At 56.6% G+C, this 19,840-nt stretch overlaps 3 protein-coding genes across 4 annotated transcripts in view; 1 reads left to right on the top strand and 2 right to left on the bottom strand.

Annotated features, from left to right (window-relative positions):
- The window catches only part of ZDHHC24 (zinc finger, DHHC-type containing 24), a 6,545-nt gene extending 5,495 nt beyond the window's left edge, over positions 1 to 1,050 (bottom strand). Inside the window, exon 1 of one of the 2 annotated variants that reach the window (XM_006771550.1) lies at positions 659 to 1,050. In XM_006771550.1, coding sequence (XP_006771613.1) covers positions 659 to 939 — 281 coding nt within the window. In that variant the 5' untranslated portion in view covers positions 940 to 1,050. The remainder of the gene's footprint in view (positions 1 to 658) is intronic. The other variant, XM_015569041.1, reaches the window with a different exon arrangement.
- A 734-nt stretch (positions 1,051 to 1,784) lies between these two features.
- ACTN3 (actinin alpha 3) lies at positions 1,785 to 15,083 on the top strand. The gene is made up of 21 exons (XM_015569040.1): positions 1,785 to 2,014; positions 5,828 to 5,942; positions 6,115 to 6,234; positions 6,574 to 6,660; positions 6,750 to 6,837; positions 7,310 to 7,388; positions 7,474 to 7,555; positions 8,471 to 8,556; positions 8,854 to 8,946; positions 9,394 to 9,624; positions 9,724 to 9,871; positions 10,905 to 11,055; positions 11,822 to 11,930; positions 12,014 to 12,154; positions 12,417 to 12,599; positions 13,015 to 13,149; positions 13,226 to 13,405; positions 13,788 to 13,934; positions 14,023 to 14,088; positions 14,561 to 14,719; positions 14,799 to 15,083. The coding sequence occupies exons 1-21, from the start codon at positions 1,871 to 1,873 to the stop codon at positions 14,955 to 14,957; spliced, it is 2,703 nt and encodes a 900-aa protein (XP_015424526.1). The 5' UTR covers positions 1,785 to 1,870; the 3' UTR covers positions 14,958 to 15,083.
- A 134-nt stretch (positions 15,084 to 15,217) lies between these two features.
- The window catches only part of CTSF (cathepsin F), a 7,402-nt gene continuing 2,779 nt past the window's right edge, over positions 15,218 to 19,840 (bottom strand). The window contains exons 2-14 of the mRNA XM_006771687.1: positions 19,572 to 19,808; positions 19,231 to 19,315; positions 19,080 to 19,141; positions 18,883 to 18,958; positions 18,190 to 18,303; positions 17,921 to 18,066; positions 17,737 to 17,833; positions 17,576 to 17,656; positions 16,642 to 16,761; positions 16,498 to 16,562; positions 16,310 to 16,400; positions 15,860 to 15,918; positions 15,218 to 15,774 (exon numbers count right to left, since the gene is read on the bottom strand). Coding sequence (XP_006771750.1) covers positions 15,700 to 15,774; positions 15,860 to 15,918; positions 16,310 to 16,400; positions 16,498 to 16,562; positions 16,642 to 16,761; positions 17,576 to 17,656; positions 17,737 to 17,833; positions 17,921 to 18,066; positions 18,190 to 18,303; positions 18,883 to 18,958; positions 19,080 to 19,141; positions 19,231 to 19,315; positions 19,572 to 19,808 — 1,308 coding nt within the window. The 3' untranslated portion in view covers positions 15,218 to 15,699. The remainder of the gene's footprint in view (positions 15,775 to 15,859; positions 15,919 to 16,309; positions 16,401 to 16,497; positions 16,563 to 16,641; positions 16,762 to 17,575; positions 17,657 to 17,736; positions 17,834 to 17,920; positions 18,067 to 18,189; positions 18,304 to 18,882; positions 18,959 to 19,079; positions 19,142 to 19,230; positions 19,316 to 19,571; positions 19,809 to 19,840) is intronic.

The raw sequence follows: 19,840 nt of genomic DNA, 5'->3' as shown, positions 1-19,840 counted from the left end.
CACACACACACACACACACACACACACCATCGGGTGAGGATTAAAAATAAATCTTATAAAACAACAACCCTGCAACAGCTCTCCATCTCACTTCTAATAAAAAGCAAAGCCTTCAATGTCCTACTAGGTCTTTACATGTCTAACCTCTCTCCTCCTCTTCTCTCACTCCATGTTGGCCACACTGGTCTTCTTGCTGTTCCTGGAACATGCTAAGCACATAACTACCTCAGAGCCTTTATGTTGTCTGTTCCCTCTGCCTGGAACACTCTTCCCCCAGATTCCCAAATGGCTAACTCCCCCACCTTCTTCAAGTCTTTGCTTAAATGCCACCTTCTTAATGAGGCCTACCTTGTCCACCCTATTTAAAACTGCAACTTGCATCCCTTCTACCCTGCTCTACATTTTGTTTCCATACCACCATCTAACATTCTATATAATTTATTTATTATGCCTATAGTTTACCTGGCACATAGTAGGTGCTCAGTAAAATTTGTAAGTGAATAAGTAATACTCCTAGCTCTCCCATCCAGGTTCTAAATGAGTTCTCTGGTTCTAACAAGCGGATCCTATCGAATCTGGTTCTAACATCTTCAGGTCCCAAGGCCCCTCCCCCTGTCCAAGGCTCCCGCTACACCGCCGAATCCCGTGCCCCACTCACGCCCAGCCCTGGCCTAGACCGTGGCCGGCCAGCATCACGCCCCGGATGCTTGGATCCGAACACAGGAAGAGCCCCACGTTGCCCAGCAGGTTAAGCAGCTGGAAGGCGGCCAGCGCCAGCTGGAAGGCCCGGGCCAGGGGTCCCAGCGGGGGCGGCCCAGGACCCAGCACAAGCACGTAGGCCAGCTCCAGACCCACCGCCGTCGCCCACAGCGCGGTGAGCACGAGGGGCAGCCGCGTGGGCGGCCCGTCCGCGCTCCCCACCGCCCTGGGCTGCCCCATGGCCTGGACCCACCCGCTGTAGGGTCCCGAGTACCCCGCCGCTTCCGTATTGGGGCGGGGATAGTGTCAGACGGAAGTCTACCCCAACCAATGGAAGCTCTGAGGGGCGTGGCTGTGAGTTTAGAGTCACGTGGAGTCGCCAGCGGATGCGAAGATGTGATTGGACGGCTAAGTGAGCCAAGGAGATGCTTGGAATCCCGTTGGCGCTGGAACTGGGGCGGGGCAACGGCGTTAGCACCGCCCACCCACGGAGGACCCGCGCCGCCCGCTGAAGCCCGGCTCGCTGGGCTGGCTCTCCAGGGTGCCTGCAGGATTGAGTTGCAGCCTTGGTGGCGTCGGGGTTTCCCGGCTCAGCACATTCCCCATGACCCCCCAGCCACCCCGATATTAATAGCCCTGCATCGTCCCATCCAGCTGGCCTGGAGCCCCGCCCCGTGCTCGAGTCTCTCCCTTAATCACCCCAGGAAACGTTCAAAACATCTCTGCGCCTCGGTGTTCCTGACTGTGAAATGGGGATAGGGCTCCCGGTCTCCCACCAGCGCCGCGCAGGAAGAGGGTCAGGAGGAGGCCCGAAGCGCAGCGTCTTCAGCGGTCTGCAGCCACTATTATTATTGTCATCTCCGTTGTGCACGAGGAAACTGAGAGGGCCCGTGGCTTTCCCAAGCTCACACAGCGCCCTAGCGGCAGAGCTGGAACGCGAACCCCGGATCTCCGTCACGGGATCCGAGCCAATGCCCCCAAATTCTGCAGTCCCCAGGCCCCATGCACCTTCTGGCCCGGTCCGGACCCCAGCGCCCTCGCCCCCATTCGGCCCCTCCCCCCGCCCCCATATTTAGCGCGAATCCGATCCGGGGCTGGGCCCGCCGCTACTTAACGCGGCCCCTGTGTCCTGGAGAGCGCCGAGCAGAGCGAAGCCAGGAGCTCCAGCGAGATGATGATGGTTATGCAGCCCGAGGGTCTGGGGGCCGGAGAGGGGCCCATCGCGGGCGGCGGCGGCGGCGAGTACATGGAACAGGAGGAGGACTGGGATCGCGACCTGCTGCTGGACCCGGCCTGGGAGAAGCAGCAGCGGAAAGTGAGTACCAGCCCATTTCCTGATGGCAAAACTGAGGCCCGAAAAACCGATCAGTTTTGGCTTGTCATCTCAGCAGGTCAGAGTGCCACTCCCTCGCCCAGGCTCTGCCCATCAGTCCTCTGCTGTCCCCAGGGCTGGAAGAGAGAGAGGGCTGGGAGCCCTCATGAGGGGTTTAGGATGACAAGGAGATTTCCCGGTGTGCCCCCCAGGATTCATTCCCCTGGGTCCACTGCCCTACTTCTCCTGGTGAAAACAGGTTGGCCTTAGCTCAGGAGATCCAAGTGTGGGGGTTTCTGGAAGAATAGTCTCTTTTTCCCCACACCTACCCCACCTCTCTAGTTAGATATTCCCAGGCCCCACCCTAGCAGCCAGGCAACTAGTAAAGAGACTTAGGAATGTTGGGGTGCGGACAACCACCCCAGATCCCTTCCCACCCTCTCCTCTGTATTCTCTCCAGCATGGTGTCCGTAGTCACTCTATTTCAATTGCCAAATGAGGAAACTGAGGACTAGAAAGAGGCAGAAATAGGACCCAAATCATATGCTGTCAGAAAACGGGACCCCCCCACCCCCCAACCTGAGGGTCTTTGCCCCTTGCTTGCCGCATTCCCACTCTTTCTCAGGATACCCCTCCCTGCTGAGAAGGCCACAGGACTGGGGAGGAGGGAGCCCTGGGTCCCCTTACGCAGTAACCTGACTCTCTGGCCAGATGGACACTTTGTGCTGAGGCAGCGGCTTGTGGGAGCTGGAGAGGGGCACATGGGCAGCTGCTGCTTTGGCCCAGCCTTGTAGGGTGCTCAAGCCCCCTCTCCCTGAGCTATTTTCGCTCCCAGACTTTCCCAAGTGGAGGGAGCAGGACACCTGGGTTCCCAGAAGAGGGGTGGGTCCAGGCTGGGGTGAAAAAAACCTTAGAGAGTGGCAGGCCAGGAACAGGGAGGACACCATGGGGTTATTGGACCCTGCTCAACATTTGCCAACAGTATCACTCCAGGACTGGGCAGGCAACAGGGGTGCTCTGTGACATTTTCAGGATCTGAGAATCCCAGGATTGAGAATCAGAGCACTTCTACTGAGTTAGGTGATGGGAGATGACTCCAGGGACCAGGAGGCTCAGCTGACAAGCTTCCCCAGGTGACAAGCTTTCCCTCAGGCTCCTCTTGCACCTGTCTCCAAGCCAGGCTGTGACCCGCTGGTCCAGCAATCTCCCGGTGATGTCATTCCTGCCCCTGACTCCAGCTGTCATCTGCTATGCAACAACTCTTATCCTCACCCCCACCCACCCAGGCCTCTCGCTGATCCAGGTCCATGTGTCCTTCTTAAGATACATGTATTTGTCACTTAACAAAATATCAGGAATATCTTTTCAATCCAACGTACAGCCACCCACCTCATCCATTCATTCAGTGGCTGAGGAGTATAGATGCTCTGTAAATTAATCAGCTTCACGGGGATGCTGGACATTCTGGTCTGTTCTTTCTCATCCAACATTGTTTCTCACAATGTAACGAACATCTCTGCGCTCAGCGTTAGCCCTGCCTCATCCCTGCTGCTCTTCTGCATCTTGGAACACTCCCACCTCCTTCCACCCGATGCCTGAGTCCTCTTCATTCAACCTCATTCAAAAATATCCACGCATTATTTCTTGAGAAGGTCCAAGTATGTGTCAGGCACTGTTTTGGGTGCCAGGAACTCAGCAGGGGACAAGCCCAGGGAGCGTGTACTCCAGCAGGAACAGATGTTCTATCTCAGCCACCTCGTCCGTCCTGCCACCTTCCCTTCTCTCACCCTGGTCCCGGTCACCACCTCCTCACTTTTCCCTTCTGCTCTGCCAAGTCTTCAGTCTCCATTCTGCAACCAGAATGAGTTTTTAAAAAACACAGTTCTGCCCCCGCCCCCCGCCCCTGCCTGAAAACTTCCCTGACTCCCTGTTGCTCTCAGGGTCAAGTTCAAACTCCCTGGCTTAGCACCCAAGTTCGTGCATGACCTGGCCGCTGCTGCCCCTCCGGCCTGCCTCCCACTATGTACAGCCCAACACCCCCAGCTTCACTCTGGCAGCGGCCAGATAGCTGTAGCCCTCAAACCTAGCAACTGTTCTTACTGCCAAGCACTTGCCCACGTGGCTGCCCCTGCCCAGAATGCCCTTGCCTGCCCTTTGCTGCCTGAATAATTTCTGCTCCTCCATCACAGCTCTGATCAAATATTAGCCTTCCCCAGGAGGTCCCCACCTGATTTAGGGAACTCCCCTGGAATCCCGGACACCAGTCTCTCCCAGCTCTTCTCAGACCAACATGACTCTTTGACTGACTGTGAATTGCTTTAAGGCAGGGGCCACATCTCATTAAGAATCATGTTTGGACCTGGCCAATTTAGCTCAGTGGATAGAGCGTCGACCTGCAGACCAAAGGATCCCGGGTTTGATTCCGGTCAAGGGCATGTACCTTGGTTGCAGGCTCCTCCCCAGCCCGGGCCCTGGTCAGGGCTGGTGCAAGAGGCAACCAACCGATGTGTTTCTCTCTGTCTTTCCCTCTCTCTTCTATTTTCCCTAAAAATCAATGGAAAAATATCCTCGGGTGAGGATTAACAACAACAACAATTAAAAAAAAAAAGAATCATGTTTGTCGAGTGAAAGAATGCCTCCTCCTTTTCCATGGAGGCCCCGCCCAGGCCTGCCTGCCCCCTGCCCCCTCCATTTCCAGGGCATCCCAGACTCCAGGGCTGGAAGGCACTGCAGAGAATCAACTGCCCTTCCTTTGCTTGGGGCCCCATCAAAACACCTTCAGTGACAGGAAGCTCACCCCCTTCCCTTAGCAATGACAGCCCCTCAAGAATTTAAAGCATCATCTCCCAGGCCATCTTCTAGAGCATCTGAAAAGCTCTTTCTGAGGAGGGGACACTGGCTGAGGGAAAGAATTCCAAATAACTTCCAGGGCCACTGTCCAGGAGAACCGGCTTTGTGGTAGGGGAGCGCTCTAATTCTAGAATCCTGCCAGGGCGGGGAAGAGAGACCTGAGACAACATGGAGTCTGTTCCCTTAGCTGTACAGATGGGGAGGCTGAGCCTAAGAGAGGATTGGAGCCCAAAGATGGATTCAACCAAGGACTTCATAGCTGATGGATCCAGGAGAATCCAGGCCTGAAAGCTTGGTAGTTTGGTAGAAACTTGTGCGCCAGGCTCCAGGTCACCCCATCCCCAGTAGACACACAGCCACATACCAGCCTTCCCATCCCAGACCAGCTTTTCAGATGCCCTGACTCTGGGGGGCAGGGGAGGAGAGTCACCTCCACAAACTAGATCAGGCTGGGCCCGCGTGCCCAGCTGACCCTCCACAGCCTGCAAAGCTCTTCCGCACGCACAGTCTACCTGGAGGCCAGTTCACAACAGCCCGGAGAGGTCGACGGGGCTCATATAAAAACACACAGGTGCACAGTCCCTCGGGCCAAACCCTCAGAGCTAGATGTGCTTTGACCCCGAATTTTTCAGGTTTTAAAAAGGCTGTATCATCCTGCATTGGCCCTGGTACCTCAGAGGGCCCCAAGCTTTGGCGTGTCTGCTTTATGATTTTCTAACCACACCCCCTCCAGTGTTGGAGACTGCTCAGCGTCCAAACTGAGACCTGCATGGGACCCAGACCCCATTTCTCCTCTTCCAGGAGAACTAAAGCTCAGAGAGGGAAAGGGACTGGCCCAGATACACAGCAAGTCAGGGACTGAGCCAAGACTGGAATCCAGGGCCTTGGGCTCTGAGATCTGCCCCGACCAAGGAGCCTGAGCCCTGGCCTCAGCGCTAGGGTCTGAGCGCTGTTCTCCGCCCCCAGACTTTCACGGCCTGGTGCAACTCGCACCTGCGCAAGGCAGGCACCCAGATCGAGAACATCGAGGAGGATTTCCGCAATGGCCTCAAGCTCATGCTGCTCCTGGAGGTCATTTCAGGTGAGGTGTGCAAATTTGTGCACAGGGACCCCGGGACCTAGGGGGATCCCCAGAGCTGGGGGAATACGGCAGCAGAGACTGCAGGGGATTGGCGATGGAGGGGAACGTTTGAGGACAAGATCTCCAACTTCCTCTCATGACTTTGACCCTTTACCTCTTTGTTTACACCCAGGAGAGAGGCTGTCCAGGCCAGACAAAGGCAAGATGCGCTTCCACAAAATTGCCAATGTCAACAAGGCCCTGGACTTCATTGCCAGCAAGGGGGTTAGGCTGGTGTCCATCGGGGCTGAAGGTGAGGAGGTGACAGGAGGGGGCCTAGGTGGGCTTTGGGGGTGTTCCTGCCATCAGCAAGTCACCTCTGTGAGCTTCAGTTCTCTCATCTCAACAATGGGGATAACCATCCATGCCTCATGGGAGGGACTGTAAGGAGCAAATGTGCCCCAAACACCAGCCCATGCCCTGAACCTAGACGGTGTTATAATCAACTTTCAATAAAACAGTTGAGTACCTACTAGGCACCAGCCCTGGGATGAGGGACCAGGCCCCAGAGAACAGAGCACGGGGAGGTAGCTGAGGCTGGTAGCACAGGCCTTGAACCCCAGGTGGGATCTGCCCCATCCCCGCCCTGTAGAGATCGTGGATGGGAACCTGAAGATGACCCTGGGCATGATCTGGACCATCATCCTGCGCTTTGCCATCCAGGACATCTCTGTGGAGGGTGAGCAGGGGATGTTGGGGAGGAGCAGGTAAGGTGAGAGGACCTGGCTCAGACCCCTCCCCAGCTAACACGCCCCCATCTGCATCCAGAAACTTCGGCCAAGGAAGGCTTGCTGCTATGGTGCCAGCGGAAGACAGCGCCATACCGCAATGTCAACGTGCAAAACTTCCACACCAGGTCTGTCAGCTGGTCCGCTCGAGTGCACGGGCCTCTGCCAGGCCCTGGGGCCCAGAGCTGGCCCCTGTTATAGGCCGCAGGGGAGGAGAGGTCACAGCCGAGTTCCTGGAATAGTATCTGAAAATAGGAGGACTCAGTCAGTGTTGAATTGACTCCAGGAGGGTGAGGGAGACTTCTTGGAAGAGGGAGCATTGGAGATATTCCTGGGAGGGCATTCAGCCAGAGAGAACCTGTGGGCAGGAGGCCAAAAACATCTAGAAATTGGTGGGGCCTAAGCCTGGGGTGTGTGAAAGAATCATGGTAGGAGGTAATCCGAGTCTAGTAATGAAGTGCCTCAAATGCCAAGCAAAGGAGTTTAGACTTTACTCCATTCGACAGATGAGGCTGCCCCGATGGGGATGCTTCTGGGGCAAGGGTAGGACAGGGCCTCAGCTTGAACTCGGGCCTGACCCACCCCCGTCTCTCTGTCCAGCTGGAAGGATGGCCTGGCCCTCTGTGCTCTCATCCACCGACACCGCCCCGACCTCATCGACTATGCCAAACTGCGCAAGGTTGGCCTCCGACACCCCCAGCCTCAACTCCCCAAAACCTCTGTCCTCAGCTGACCTTTAATCTCTCCCCCTCATACCCATCTAGGATGACCCCATTGGGAACCTGAACACTGCCTTTGAGGTGGCAGAGAAATACTTGGACATCCCTAAGATGTTGGATGCAGAAGGTTAGAGTCAGACTATCTCATGGTCTATCTAACCTCTACATCTGATCTTCCCTCCTCCTAGAAGGCCCTGCCCTTCACCTGGCTCCCTGGTCAGAATCCTTTATGCCACTGGCCCTCCTCTCTAGGCCCCTCTAGTCCATCTCCCTGTCCCCTTCCACCTAGTGGACCAGCCTCCCCTCCCCTTCTGGAATGCCCCCCGCCCCCTGCCTCATATCCCAGTTTCCTAGGTCTCTTGGAACATTGGTTCCGCAAGACTGAGAGCTCCTTTGGGGAGGTGCTGTGTCTGGTCCCTGTGCCCAAGCAAGGCTTTAGTTAATTGAAACAGCAGCCCTGGCCAGTTTGGCTCAGTGGATAGATCATAAGCCTGCAGACTGAAGGGTCCCAGGTTCGATGCCCAGGTTGCAGGCTCGATCCCCAGTAGGGGGTATGCAGGAGGCAGCCAATCAATGATTCTCTCATCACTGATGTTTCTATCTCTCCCTTCCTCTCTTAAATCAATAACAAAATATTTTTTTAAAAAAATTGAAACAGCACACACTTTCTGAGCACCTGCTGTGCCTGGTACCTGAATGTGTGGGCATCGGTGGATGAGAACTTGGGGGAAAGGCAGACAGAGTTGAGGGACGGTTAGAAACACCAGGCAGTGTGGTCTGGTGCCTCATGAGGGCTGCGGTGTCTGCCCACTCACCCACTCCCACATGGTTTCCTCACCCCACAGAGGGGGAGACGGCTGGACCCTGGGGTGATCAGAGAGGGATTCAGGGAAGAGGAAGATGTAGCTGGCAGCTGGTGACCATGGCTAGATGTCTCTGTCCCCTCCCGTTCTAAGGGAGATAGATCTCTGCCTGGGTGTGGACATAAGCCCATTTCCCACCCCTGGGTTTGGCCAATAAACACCTCGCTGCCATCCCCCAGACATCGTGAACACGCCAAAGCCCGATGAGAAGGCCATCATGACCTACGTTTCCTGCTTCTACCATGCCTTCGCTGGCGCTGAGCAGGTGAGGGGTTGTGGACTCAGGGCCAACCTTGGAAGCATCTCAACATTTGGAGATGCCAGGCCCGTGTGTGGGAGCGCCACATCCCGGCTGCACACACACAGTCCTCGGGGAGTTCAGGGGCAGAGGCTTCTGGCCTGGAAGCCCCTCTGCCCCCAGAAAGATGTGCTCCCCTCGTCCCTGTTTCTGTTTGTATGGCCCAGGGTTCATAGGCTTTACAGAGGGAGGCTGGGTTGGGGGTGTCTGTGGCAGCTTGTTCTATGGCAGCCACTCTACCCCACCCCCACCCCCACCCCACAGGCGGAGACAGCCGCCAACAGGATCTGCAAGGTGCTAGCTGTGAACCAGGAGAATGAGAGGCTCATGCAGGAGTATGAGAAGCTTGCCAGTGAGGTGAGCCAGAGAGGGTCTCATCCCCACCAGTGCCCTCCCAACCTGCCCACTCGGGTCTGTGCCGGCCAAGTCTCCCTCTCCTCAGAGGAGCCTTGGTCTCCCCCAGCCTCCTCATGAAATCTTCACCAGCTCCTACCACCTTCTGCCTTTCCAAGCGCCTGCTCATTCACTCACCATCCACTCATTTCCTCATTCATCTATCCATTCACTCATATTTAGGTGGTCTCATGGTTTTTGCTCTGTGCCAACTTATACTGGTCCCTGGACTCAGAAATTAACCACCCTACTCCTTCCCAGACTAGTGGGGATCCCCCATTCTTCCCTTCAGACCCCCACTCTGCTTGAGCCAGGCCTTTGGGGCACAGCCTAGGTGTGGGTGTAGGGGGGCGGGTGAGGTGAACACGCTAGCCCAGACCTCTCTGCTCTGCTCCTGCCTGGCCCTGGCAGCTGCTGGAATGGATCCGCCGCACCATCCCATGGCTGGAGAACCGTGTGGGCGAGCACAGCATGAGTGCCATGCAGCGCAAGCTGGAGGACTTTCGGGACTACCGGCGCCTGCACAAGCCGCCCCGTGTGCAGGAGAAGTGCCAGCTGGAGATCAACTTCAACACGCTGCAGACCAAGCTGCGGCTGAGCCAGCGGCCCGCCTTCATGCCCTCCGAGGGCAAGCTGGTCTCGGTGAGCCGGTGCCCGTATTCTCTGGGTGACCTTGGGATCTGTGTCCCCTTCTGAGCAATGGGTGAGCCATGATGGCGGGCACCTCTGCCTGCCCCACAGGACATTGCCAACGCATGGCGGGGGCTGGAGCAAGTGGAGAAAGGCTATGAGGACTGGCTGCTCTCGGAGATCCGGCGTCTGCAGCGCCTCCAGCACCTGGCTGAGAAGTTCCAGCAGAAGGCCTCCCTGCACGAAGCCTGGACCCGGGGTAGGGCACTTCCTGCGGCTTGACTCTGTCCTGGGGTGGAGACTGGAGAGAGTGGGACTCCTGGCAGAATGTGCCGGCCAGGGGTAGGGGTTCTGCCAGAAAGTTGGAGACTTGTTTCCTGGTCCCACCCTTGCTATGCAACCAAGTCACGGCCCCTCTTTGGGCTACAGTTTCTTTATGTATAGAGCCAGGCCCTTCACACTCTTCTGGGTCTGTCCTTCTGGATTTCTGCTCTAATATATTTGTCATTTAGCATTTTATTTGTATATGTAGCAGGTATCCAAAGGAGAATCCCTAACCCTAATGTCACTTGTGTTATGCTCAAAGTATATTGATGCCAAAATATTGCACGAGTCGCATATATTACTCTGTATGAACACAGCCATCCTGTGTTCTGTTAGGATTTTAGCCCTACAAACGAATGACTCCTTGCCTAAAAGTAATGAACAAACACTAACAATGGATTATGAGTATAAGAAATAATGATGGTTTGATATAATAAGAAGTCCTTGAATATAAGGCCACTTAGGTGACCCCGAGATCTTCAAACCTCTAAATTTCAATTACCTTTTCTGCAAAATGCAGAGGCACTCAATCAATGGTTGCTACTGCCGTTATAAATATGTTTTTATTTGCATAATTATGGTAATTGTCATTCTCCAAGCACTTTTAGGTTCATTATTCACTCACCCAACAAATATTCATAGGGGGTCTGCCAAATGCCAGGCGCTGGGGACACAGGTGAGCAGAGGAAACCGCGTCAGGAGCTCATCAGGCTCAGTCAGTGGGAGGTAGTTCTCCATCAGATAATACCAGATCAGTACCAAGGGCCGCCCCACACCGCGCAGGGTCAGGGACGCAGACGTCAGTTACCGGCCATGCCCTGGAACAGGAGTTTCATTTCACTCTATGAGGCCAGCGCCTCAAAGCAAACCGCTAGGGTGGGCCAGGCAGGTGTGATCACCTGCGATTCCAGATGAAGAATCTCCGCGGGCACAGCCCCGCTCCAGGCCGCGCTCCTCTTCCTGAGCAGGAAAGGAGGAAATGCTGACCCAGCGCGACTATGAGTCGGCATCGCTACAGGAGGTGCGGGCGCTAATACGGCGCCACGAGGCCTTTGAAAGCGACTTGGCGGCACACCAGGACCGCGTGGAGCACATCGCCGCACTGGCCCAGGAGCTCAAGTAGGCGTGGCCCGGGAGCTCGAGTGGGCGTGGCCCAGACCGGGCCCACCCCTCGGCTTGGAGCCCCGCCCCGATCCTCATTGCCTTCAAGACCGTTCTCCCTTTGACTTTCTCCATCACCACTTGCTCCTTCCCTCCTCCCTTATCCCCATCCCCATCTCCCAACCCGCTCTGCTGCCCACACTCCTCCCCACCGCCACTCACTGCCCCTCACCAGCCCCATGGCCGCCCGCTCCCTTCAGCTTCGCACCGGTTTGGCTACCGTCTTGGCACCTCCTCCAGTAAATCCGCCCCTTTTCGCATAACCCCGCCCCTCCATTCAAACTCCTGAGGGACAAGCAGAAACGAGGCCTTTGAAATCGACTAGGTGGCACACCCCTCTTCCCCTAGGACCCCAGCCCTGGTCGGCAAACTGTGGCTCGGGAGCCACATGCGGCTGTTTGGCCCCTTGAATGTGGCTCTTCCTAAGACTTAGGAGTACCCTAATTAAGTTAATAACAATGTACCTACCTATATAGTTTAAGTTTAAAAAATTTGCTCTCAAATTTCAATCGTTGTACTGTTTGATATTTGGCTCTGTTGACTAATGAGTTTGCTGACCACTGCGAGGGCCTAGGACCACGCTGGGAACACCCCTGCAGGAAAGCCCCGCTTCACCCCCACCTGCCCTGGCTTTCTTACACCTTCACCACCATCCGGGGTGTGGATCAGGAGGAAATCTAGGCTGCAGTCTGGCCCCCCAGTCACCCCCTCTTCTCGCCCCCAGTGAGCTAGACTACCATGACGCTGCCTCAGTGAACAGCCGCTGCCAGGCCATCTGCGACCAGTGGGACAACCTGGGCACGCTGACGCAGAAGAGGCGGGATGCGCTTGAGGTGAGGCTGGGGGCTGGACTGGAGACAGGTGAGGGGTCCTGTTGGGCAAACTGCTGACTCTCTGCCATTCCTGCGGCCTTCAGAGGATGGAGAAGCTGCTGGAGACCATCGACCAGCTGCAGCTGGAGTTTGCACGGCGGGCAGCACCTTTCAACAACTGGCTGGATGGCGCCGTGGAGGACCTGCAGGACGTCTGGCTGGTGCACTCCGTGGAGGAGACCCAGGTGGGCGAGGGTGTTCTGGGAGCGGGGGGGCTGCATGAGATGACAGGGAAGCTGGCCTAAAATGCTGTCGGCCACTTCCTTAGGCTCTTGAGGAATGGGGGGAAGGAAAACCTGTTTCTGAGAGCTGGACTGGGAGACAGGACTGGGTTCTTGAGCCAGCCTTGCCCTGGACCCACTGGATGGCCTGGAGCACCGTGCTGCCCTTTCTCTCGCTTACAGGAAGTGGGGGTCCTGGCTGATCCTTCCTGCCTGTTGCCCCCAGAGCCTACTGACAGCACATGAGCAGTTCAAGGCGACGTTGCCCGAGGCTGACCGAGAGCGGGGTGCCATCCTGGGCATCCAGGGTGAGATCCAGAAGATCTGCCAGACTTATGGGCTGGGGCCCAGCTTGACCAACCCCTACATCACGCTCAGCGCACAGGACATCAACACCAAGTGGGACACGGTCAGTGCTGCCTGTGGCCACCCGCTGCTTCCCACCTGCTCCTGAGGCCTCTCATCACCCTGAAACCTCAGGCGTCCCAAAATAAGGGTCTGCGGTCTGCCAGAGACTCCATGTGGTGCTGGACAGGTCACCCTGCCTGTCGGCCGTATCTGTAAAGAGGCCCTAACAGCAGCATTTTCCTGTCAGGCCTGATGTGAAATACAATGAAAGCTGGTGTGTGGGCGTCCTTTACAAAACAGTTAGTAATAAATGAAGTTGATGACCATTTACTGATGAGGAAACAAGCCCAGAGAGGTTGAGTGATTTGCCCCAGCGCCTGCCCAGCAAGCCCTGACACCTTGGTTCAGAGCAGCAGGGGTTGTTTGAGGGGCAGGATTCCTCCAGAGCTGCCCTGGCACAGCCACTCCCCTTTCAGGTCCGAAAGCTGGTGCCCAGCCGTGACCAGATGCTGCAGGAGGAGCTGGCACGGCAGCAGGCGAATGAGAGGCTCCGGCGACAGTTTGCAGCCCAGGCCAATGCGATTGGGCCCTGGATCCAGGGGAAGATGGAGGTAAGGCTTGGACATTGGGGCAGGAGCTGGGCCACCAAGAGCCGAGAGTCCTCATCCTGCCCGGGTCCCCCTGCAGGAGGTGGGGCGCCTGGCAGTGGGTATGGCTGGCTCTTTGGAGGAGCAGATGGCTGGACTGAGGCAGCAGGAGCAGATCGTCATCAACTATAAGAACAACATTGACCGGCTGGAGGGCGACCACCAGCTGCTGCAGGAGAGCCTGGTGTTCGACAATAAGCACACCGTCTACAGCATGGAGGTGGGGAGGCGGCACTGGCTGGGAAGCTTGGTGTGGCCACACCTGGAAACAGCACGTCTGTCCCAGGAGGGTCCCAATTCCGCTTGGCCACATCCCCCAATGTACCTATGGGGACACTGAGACCCACGAGTGAAAAGTGACCTGTCCCGAATCATATAGCAATCTAAAGCCAGGCCAGATTGGATCAATACTTAATACATAATAAGTCATCAAACTTTAAGGCAGAAAGGGCTACTGGAGGTCACTCAGTGGAACCTCCAGATGGGTACGGAGGCCCAGAGAGGAAGACTTACCCAGGGTCTCACAGTGGGTTGGGGTGGAGCTGGAGCCTGTGGCCAGGCACTGGCTGCCCACCGACTTAGCCCATCTCCTGCTCTCCCAGCACATCCGTGTGGGCTGGGAGCAGCTGCTGACCACCATCGCCCGCACCATCAACGAGGTGGAGAACCAGGTACTGACCCGAGACGCCAAGGGCCTGAGCCAGGATCAGCTCAATGAGTTCCGGGCCTCCTTCAACCACTTTGACCGGGTCAGCAAGGGCCCAGCCTACTGGGGTAGTGGACTTGGGGGCTGGTGGGGTTGGAGGACCAAGCCTGACACCCACTTACCCACTACAGAAGCGGAATGGGATGATGGAGCCTGATGACTTCCGGGCTTGCCTCATCTCCATGGGCTATGACCTGGTGAGTGCCCCTCACCCTCCTCCCATCAGTACCCTGTCCTACATGGATCACCTGCTATGTGCCTCCCACCTTAACATCCATGACCTCATTTTCTCCTCATCACACCCATTGAGGCGGGGCAGAATCAGACCATTCCAGACAGGGGCTAGCAAAGGCTCACAGAGATAGATTAACTTGTCCAAAGATACATAGCTGGAAATTTGGACCTAGTTCTGTTTCCAAAGCTTGAGTTTGCATCACTACAGGGAGTCCCAGGAGAAAAGACCAGGACCAATGGGCCAAAGGGGCACTGCCACAGGCAGGAAGCAGATGCAGCCTAGTGGGAAGGACTTCCTAAGGCAGAGCTGACAGAGGCTGCAATCTAGGGAGAAAGGGGGCACCCTGTTCCTGGGGTTGTGCAGCCAAGGCTGGACACGTAGAGCCCTCCTGGCTTTGGCACCGGGGGCATGATGCCCGGCCTCTATCCCTACAGGGGGAAGTGGAGTTTGCTCGCATTATGACCATAGTGGACCCCAACGCGGCTGGGGTCGTGACCTTCCAGGCCTTCATTGACTTCATGACCCGAGAAACAGCCGAGACTGATACAGCCGAGCAAGTGGTGGCCTCCTTCAAGATCCTGGCGGGAGACAAGGTGGGTCCCGGGCATGGAGGGGCTGGCGGGCTGGGGCAGGGATCAGGACCTGTGGGCCCTCAACACCTCTTCTCCGCAGAACTACATCACCCCAGAGGAGCTGCGGCGGGAGCTCCCAGCTGAGCAGGCCGAGTACTGCATCCGACGAATGACCCCCTACAAGGGGCCTGGGGTTCCAGCTGGAGCCCTGGACTACCTGGCCTTCTCTAGTGCCCTCTATGGTGAGAGTGACCTCTAACCAAACCCTGATGAGTCTTTCCAGGAAAGAGGGTGTTTCCTCTGATTGATCCCATCCATCTCAGAGCAGGGGCCCCTAAGAAAGACAGCAAACTCTTCCGGAATAAAGATCCATCCATGGGTTTCATTCCGTCTCCTTTTGGTTCCTGAAACAGAAGCTGGGCCCTAGACTCCTGGGCAGGACTAAATGCCTGACCTTAACCCTCCAGGGGTCCCCACCACCCCTCCTTGACCTCAGGGACTGGGCATTCACACCACATCGGAGCTAAGGATGCCTCTTTATTGCTGTTAGAAAAGGGTGGTTACAACAGTTTGTCTAGACAAGAAAGGGGATACTGTCCCCAACTCCAGGGAACCAGAGTTTATAACGCCAGAGAAAAGCCAGGTCAGGAACCCAGAGCTACTGAGGACAAGCTGAATTTAAGACCAGAATATCTGCTTCCCACCTGTTCCTTGCCTAAGCCCAGGGTTCTTGGCCCAGCCTCAGCTGCCAAGACATCATCCTTCACCCCAAGACCCTGCTGGCTACCACAACGTAACAAAGGTGCAGCTGGGGAACTTCAGAGTGGGAGCTGGGTGGAGGGGATAGGGGCTGTACCCCTCACCCAGTGCCCTTTGCTCACCCTGAGGTACCCGGCACCCATCCCTGAGCCAGCTGTGCCTCCTGGGGAGGGACCTGGAAATGCAGGTCCGGCTCGGGGAGGCACTGCCCTGGTCAGCACCAGGTCCTGAGCTGCTGCTCCTCAGTTCACTACTGCTGAGCTGGCCATGACGTTCACACCACAGGCCCCAGACCCACGATGCAAGTAGTAATAACCCTGGAAGAGAGGGGAAGGGGGGTTGGTGAGGGCACTAGGGCAGGGTGGGGGCTGGAGGGCCAGGGGCTGAGCAGGCAAGACTCACCTCCTCACCCCAGTCAGTGCCCCAGCTGTTCTTGATGGCCCAGAAGGGAACATCAGAGCCTGGAAAGTAGTGGGGAGTGCAGGGAGTCAGGGCCCCAAGCACTCTGCACTCTTCAAATATCTGCTGCGGGCCTACTGTGTGACAGGTACTAGGAAAAGAGCAGAAAAGAGACAGGCCCCCGACCACCCTCCTGGAGACCTGGGGCTCTAGGGTTCAGGAAGGGTACCTACCTACTCCTCTCATGCAGGTTAGCTGTCCGTACAGTTTAACTTCCTACTGCCTCAGCCTTCCCATCCACAGAGGGGATGGATGATCCCACCTGGCCCACAGCTGGGGGGAAAGGGTTCCTAGGCTTTCCCCAGATTTCCCCCTAGAGGTCCTGAGATGCTGTGGTTCAACCTCTGCCTGTGACCTGGGGTGGGTGGGCAGAGAGGGGTCAGCAGAACTCACGGTTGCCATAGCCCACGAGCAGTACCGCATGGTCAATGAACCAACGGCTGCAGAGAGGCCGCAGTGGGCGGGAGATTCCATGGCGGTAGAACTGAGGAGGGAGAAAAAGCGATAGGAGGCCAACTCCAAGGAGAAGTAGGGGAGGAGTCAACAAGAAATGGAGCAGGAGCAGGGGGCAAGGGCCTTACCTGCATGCCAAAGGCGTTGATGGCAATGGAGATGGGGCCGTTCTTGGCCAGCCAGGCCGCCAGCTCTGAGACAGGAGAGAGGCAGTATCAGGGGCCCCCGGGCCCAGCCGCGCGTGGCCTGTCCCCATCCCATCCCTCACTCACCTTGCTCATTGTGGCTTAGTTCTACTGAATCATTGATGTAAACCTTGGCCTTCTGGGCCGAGAAGCTGCAGGTCTGCAAATGGCCACTGTAGCTGTAGTCATCCTCTGTCTCCAGCCCTCCTGGGCAACGTGGGGAGTCGATGGGGAAGTAGAGAAAAGGCGGACACTGTTTAGCATACACTCAGTCTTCTCCTAGCCAGAGGCTATGCTAAGCCCCTTATCCACAGGCTTCACATTCCTCATCCACCCCAGAACACAGGCCACCCCCTCTGTGGAAAAGCCTCAATCTAGAGTGTCAACTCAGGGGTTGAGGGAGTAACCAGTGAGAAATGTGGCAGAGATGGAACTCGCCCCCAACTGCTGACTCCTCGCTTGTCCCTGCTTTCCTCGGGCACTTGACCTCGGCTTGCTCTGACAGGACTCAGCCCTGACTCTGCCCATCTCCTGTAGGGCATGTGTGGGTCCCCACCTGGCCCTGATCCCGCCAGGCTTCCAGACCAGTTTCTATGTGGCCACTTCAGTCCCTCAGCCCTTTATCCTTTTCTCTGCAGCCCACTGCTTGACTGAATTGCCAATTTAATTCAACACCTCCCCTCTAGAGGGAGGTGAGTTACTACCTGGTTTAGCGGTGGCTAGAAATACAGATCTCCAAGCAACAAAAATATCAAGACCCTGTTATGTGCCAGGAACTTGACTTATATTTCCTCACTTGATACTCAAGGCAATCCTATGAAGTGGGCATGAGCCCCATTTCACAGATGAGGCAACTGAGGCTCTGAGAGAGTTGACTTGCCCAAGGACTTCAGGGTCAGCACGAAGGCTTAAACCCAGTTCACGTGACTCCCATGCTTATGTCTCTCCCCCTCACAAAATGTGACTTCAGGTGGAGGAAGAAGTGGCTCCCACTGTCCCCCCGGACCCCATTAATGCATACCCAAAGTCTTTATGGCCGAATAGGCGTTGGAGGGCAAGCCACCCATGCAGGCCTTGTCCACTTTGTCACAGTCCACGAGCTCTAGGAGACACACGGCCAGTCCCAAGGAGCCCTTGGGAGGAGCTAGGCTGGGCACAGCGGGGGTACAGTGGGATGCTCACCCTGCTCAGAGAGGGAGAGCAGGTCCCCCCGTTTCAGGAACCACTGGCCCTCCACGTTGCCTGTAACTGAGAAGGCCCAGCAAGAACCACACATGCCCTACAAGAGATGGGCAGAGTCAGGGCTGGGTCTCTTCCCAACCCCAGGGCAATCCTCATGTCCCACCCTCACTTCTGAGGGTCCAACCTGGTTCTTGACTTTGGTGACAGCCCCCTTTTTCCTCCAGTCCCACTCAGGTGGGGCAGGGTCGCCAACAAACTTGACTAGGCGCATCTTCTTGCCAAGCTCCTCTTTTAGGAGGGGATTCAGGTACATGGTGCGGAACTCCTCCTCTGTGGGCAGAGGTGGGCAGCGGATGGGGGAGGGGGGAGTTTTCTAAGACAGCCCTGATCAGGGCCTTAGAAACAGGTCCTGTCTCTTCTAGGCTCCATGATGGCTCTGGCCACCAGCCCTACCTGTGAGGTCACTGAACTTGGTGACTCCATACTGAGCTGTGCCACGGTCCAGGGCCTGGATCTTCTGCGCTCGTATCATGTTATTGATAAAGACGGACATGCGCCACTGGGCTTCTGAGGACCAAGGAGCAGGAGAGGAGGGGCTGGGACTCCGGGCAGATCATAAAGGAGGAGTGCCTGGGGCTAACTGGCAGAAGTTTCCCTGGGGAGTGGGTGGGCTCTGTAAGCTCAGGAAGGACAGGACCCTGGAGCAGGTAGGGGTGGGGGTGGGGGGCAGACCTGCAAGTGATAAGATTGAGAGGTGTGACAAACTTTTGGGGCCAAACTGGGGTGATGACTTCTCAGGTGTGAAGGCAGAACCAGAACGGGCTCCAAAGAGCACCCCCAGACAGGAGGTCATAGGAAAAGGCCACCACGCCAGGGGCCTCCAGCAGAGCAAATCTGTCCTTTGCTCCAACCCACTCGACCCAGAATGATGGAGGCCCATGGTTTCTGACCAGGAAGATCCAATGGGAGAAAGAGTCAGATCCCTGAGGTAGCCGCCCAATCCTGGGAAATTGGGCAAGAACTTGGTGATTTAGGAGTCCTGGGGATGCACTACCTCTCCTGGTCTTCCCCTCCCAACACCAAGGTGCCAAAGTGGGGGAAGGCCTGATCTGTTTGGGACTCGTACACCCCAGGCTGGGTCCTCACCCTCCTCCGTCTCATATGTCCGGTTATAGGTGGTGATAAAGTACTTGAAGAGCGAAGCCATTCTCAAATAAAAGTCCTGGAAAGGCAGAGGGGTCTTTACAAGGATTCCTTCTCAGATTGACCAGGGAGCCCCAGGCCAGGGTGAGAGGAAGAGAGGGGATATAAGGCAGCAGCCAGCTCCCCAGAGGACTCCTCACCTGGGGTAGAGGGTCCCTGTCCGACAATGGGAGGAGTGGACTGGAAGTCTCATTTTTGTCATCTGGATGGGATTGGAACAAAGAAATCAAGGCTAAACCCTGAATGAAGTCTGACCCAGGCTATCCCAGCATCCTTGGGCAATCCCTGCACCTGTCATCTTGGTATCTACTGGGCCACAGTCCTGCTTCAGCAACGCGTGTTTTCCTAGCTCATAGGAGACTTCAAAGCTGCAGAGCTAGGGGGAGAGGAGAAAGCCAGTCTGGGGGCCCTCGGCTAGATGGCGCTGGAGGCCTCCCAGATGAGGATCACCCCCAAGGCAATCACCCCCACGGTGGAGACATCTTACCTTTTAAAGCCTGGTCTCTGGCCTGCGTCCAGGGAAGCGACCTGAGTAGCTGTTGCCTCAGATCCCTCTCTTTGGCTTGACCCACCTCCCCAACTGCTGCCAGACTCGGCCTGGCACAGAGAAACGGGGGAGCCCCATCACTCACCAAGGTTTTCTCAGACACAGGGAGCTGGCACACCATGGGGTCCTTGCAGGGCAGCTCCTCCAGCGTCACCTTCAGAGAGTACAGCGACCCTCGGCCCGCCTGGTTGGAGGGGTGGGTGGGGCGGGTGAGGCGGGCACAGCCACTCCCACCGCAGCCCCGTTTTCTGGGGTCCCACAGCCCCTCCGCGTCTCCTCCCCCATCCCAATCAAAGGTGCCCAGCCGTCCAGTGCCCCCACCCTAAGTTTAGGCCAAAGTTCCTATCTCTCGGA

Source organism: Myotis davidii, unplaced genomic scaffold (assembly GCF_000327345.1).
Source record: "Myotis davidii unplaced genomic scaffold, ASM32734v1 scaffold425, whole genome shotgun sequence".
In the NCBI taxonomy this organism is placed as follows: Eukaryota; Metazoa; Chordata; class Mammalia; order Chiroptera; family Vespertilionidae; genus Myotis; species Myotis davidii.
Note: the sequence above shows the minus strand (reverse complement) of the source record. Positions and strands in the feature narration are given on the sequence as shown.

What these genes read in the sequence shown, in the direction of transcription:
- ACTN3 (XM_015569040.1), top strand. Translation starts at nt 1,871, where the DNA reads ATGATGATGGTTATGCAGCCCGAGGGTCTGGGGGCCGGAGAGGGGCCC. An exon ending in GCACTGGCCCAGGAGCTCAA is followed by an intron (nt 11,056 to 11,821) that starts GTAGGCGTGGCC and finishes TCTCGCCCCCAG; the next exon opens with TGAGCTAGACTACCATGACG. An exon ending in TCAACACCAAGTGGGACACG is followed by an intron (nt 12,600 to 13,014) that starts GTCAGTGCTGCC and finishes CTCCCCTTTCAG; the next exon opens with GTCCGAAAGCTGGTGCCCAG.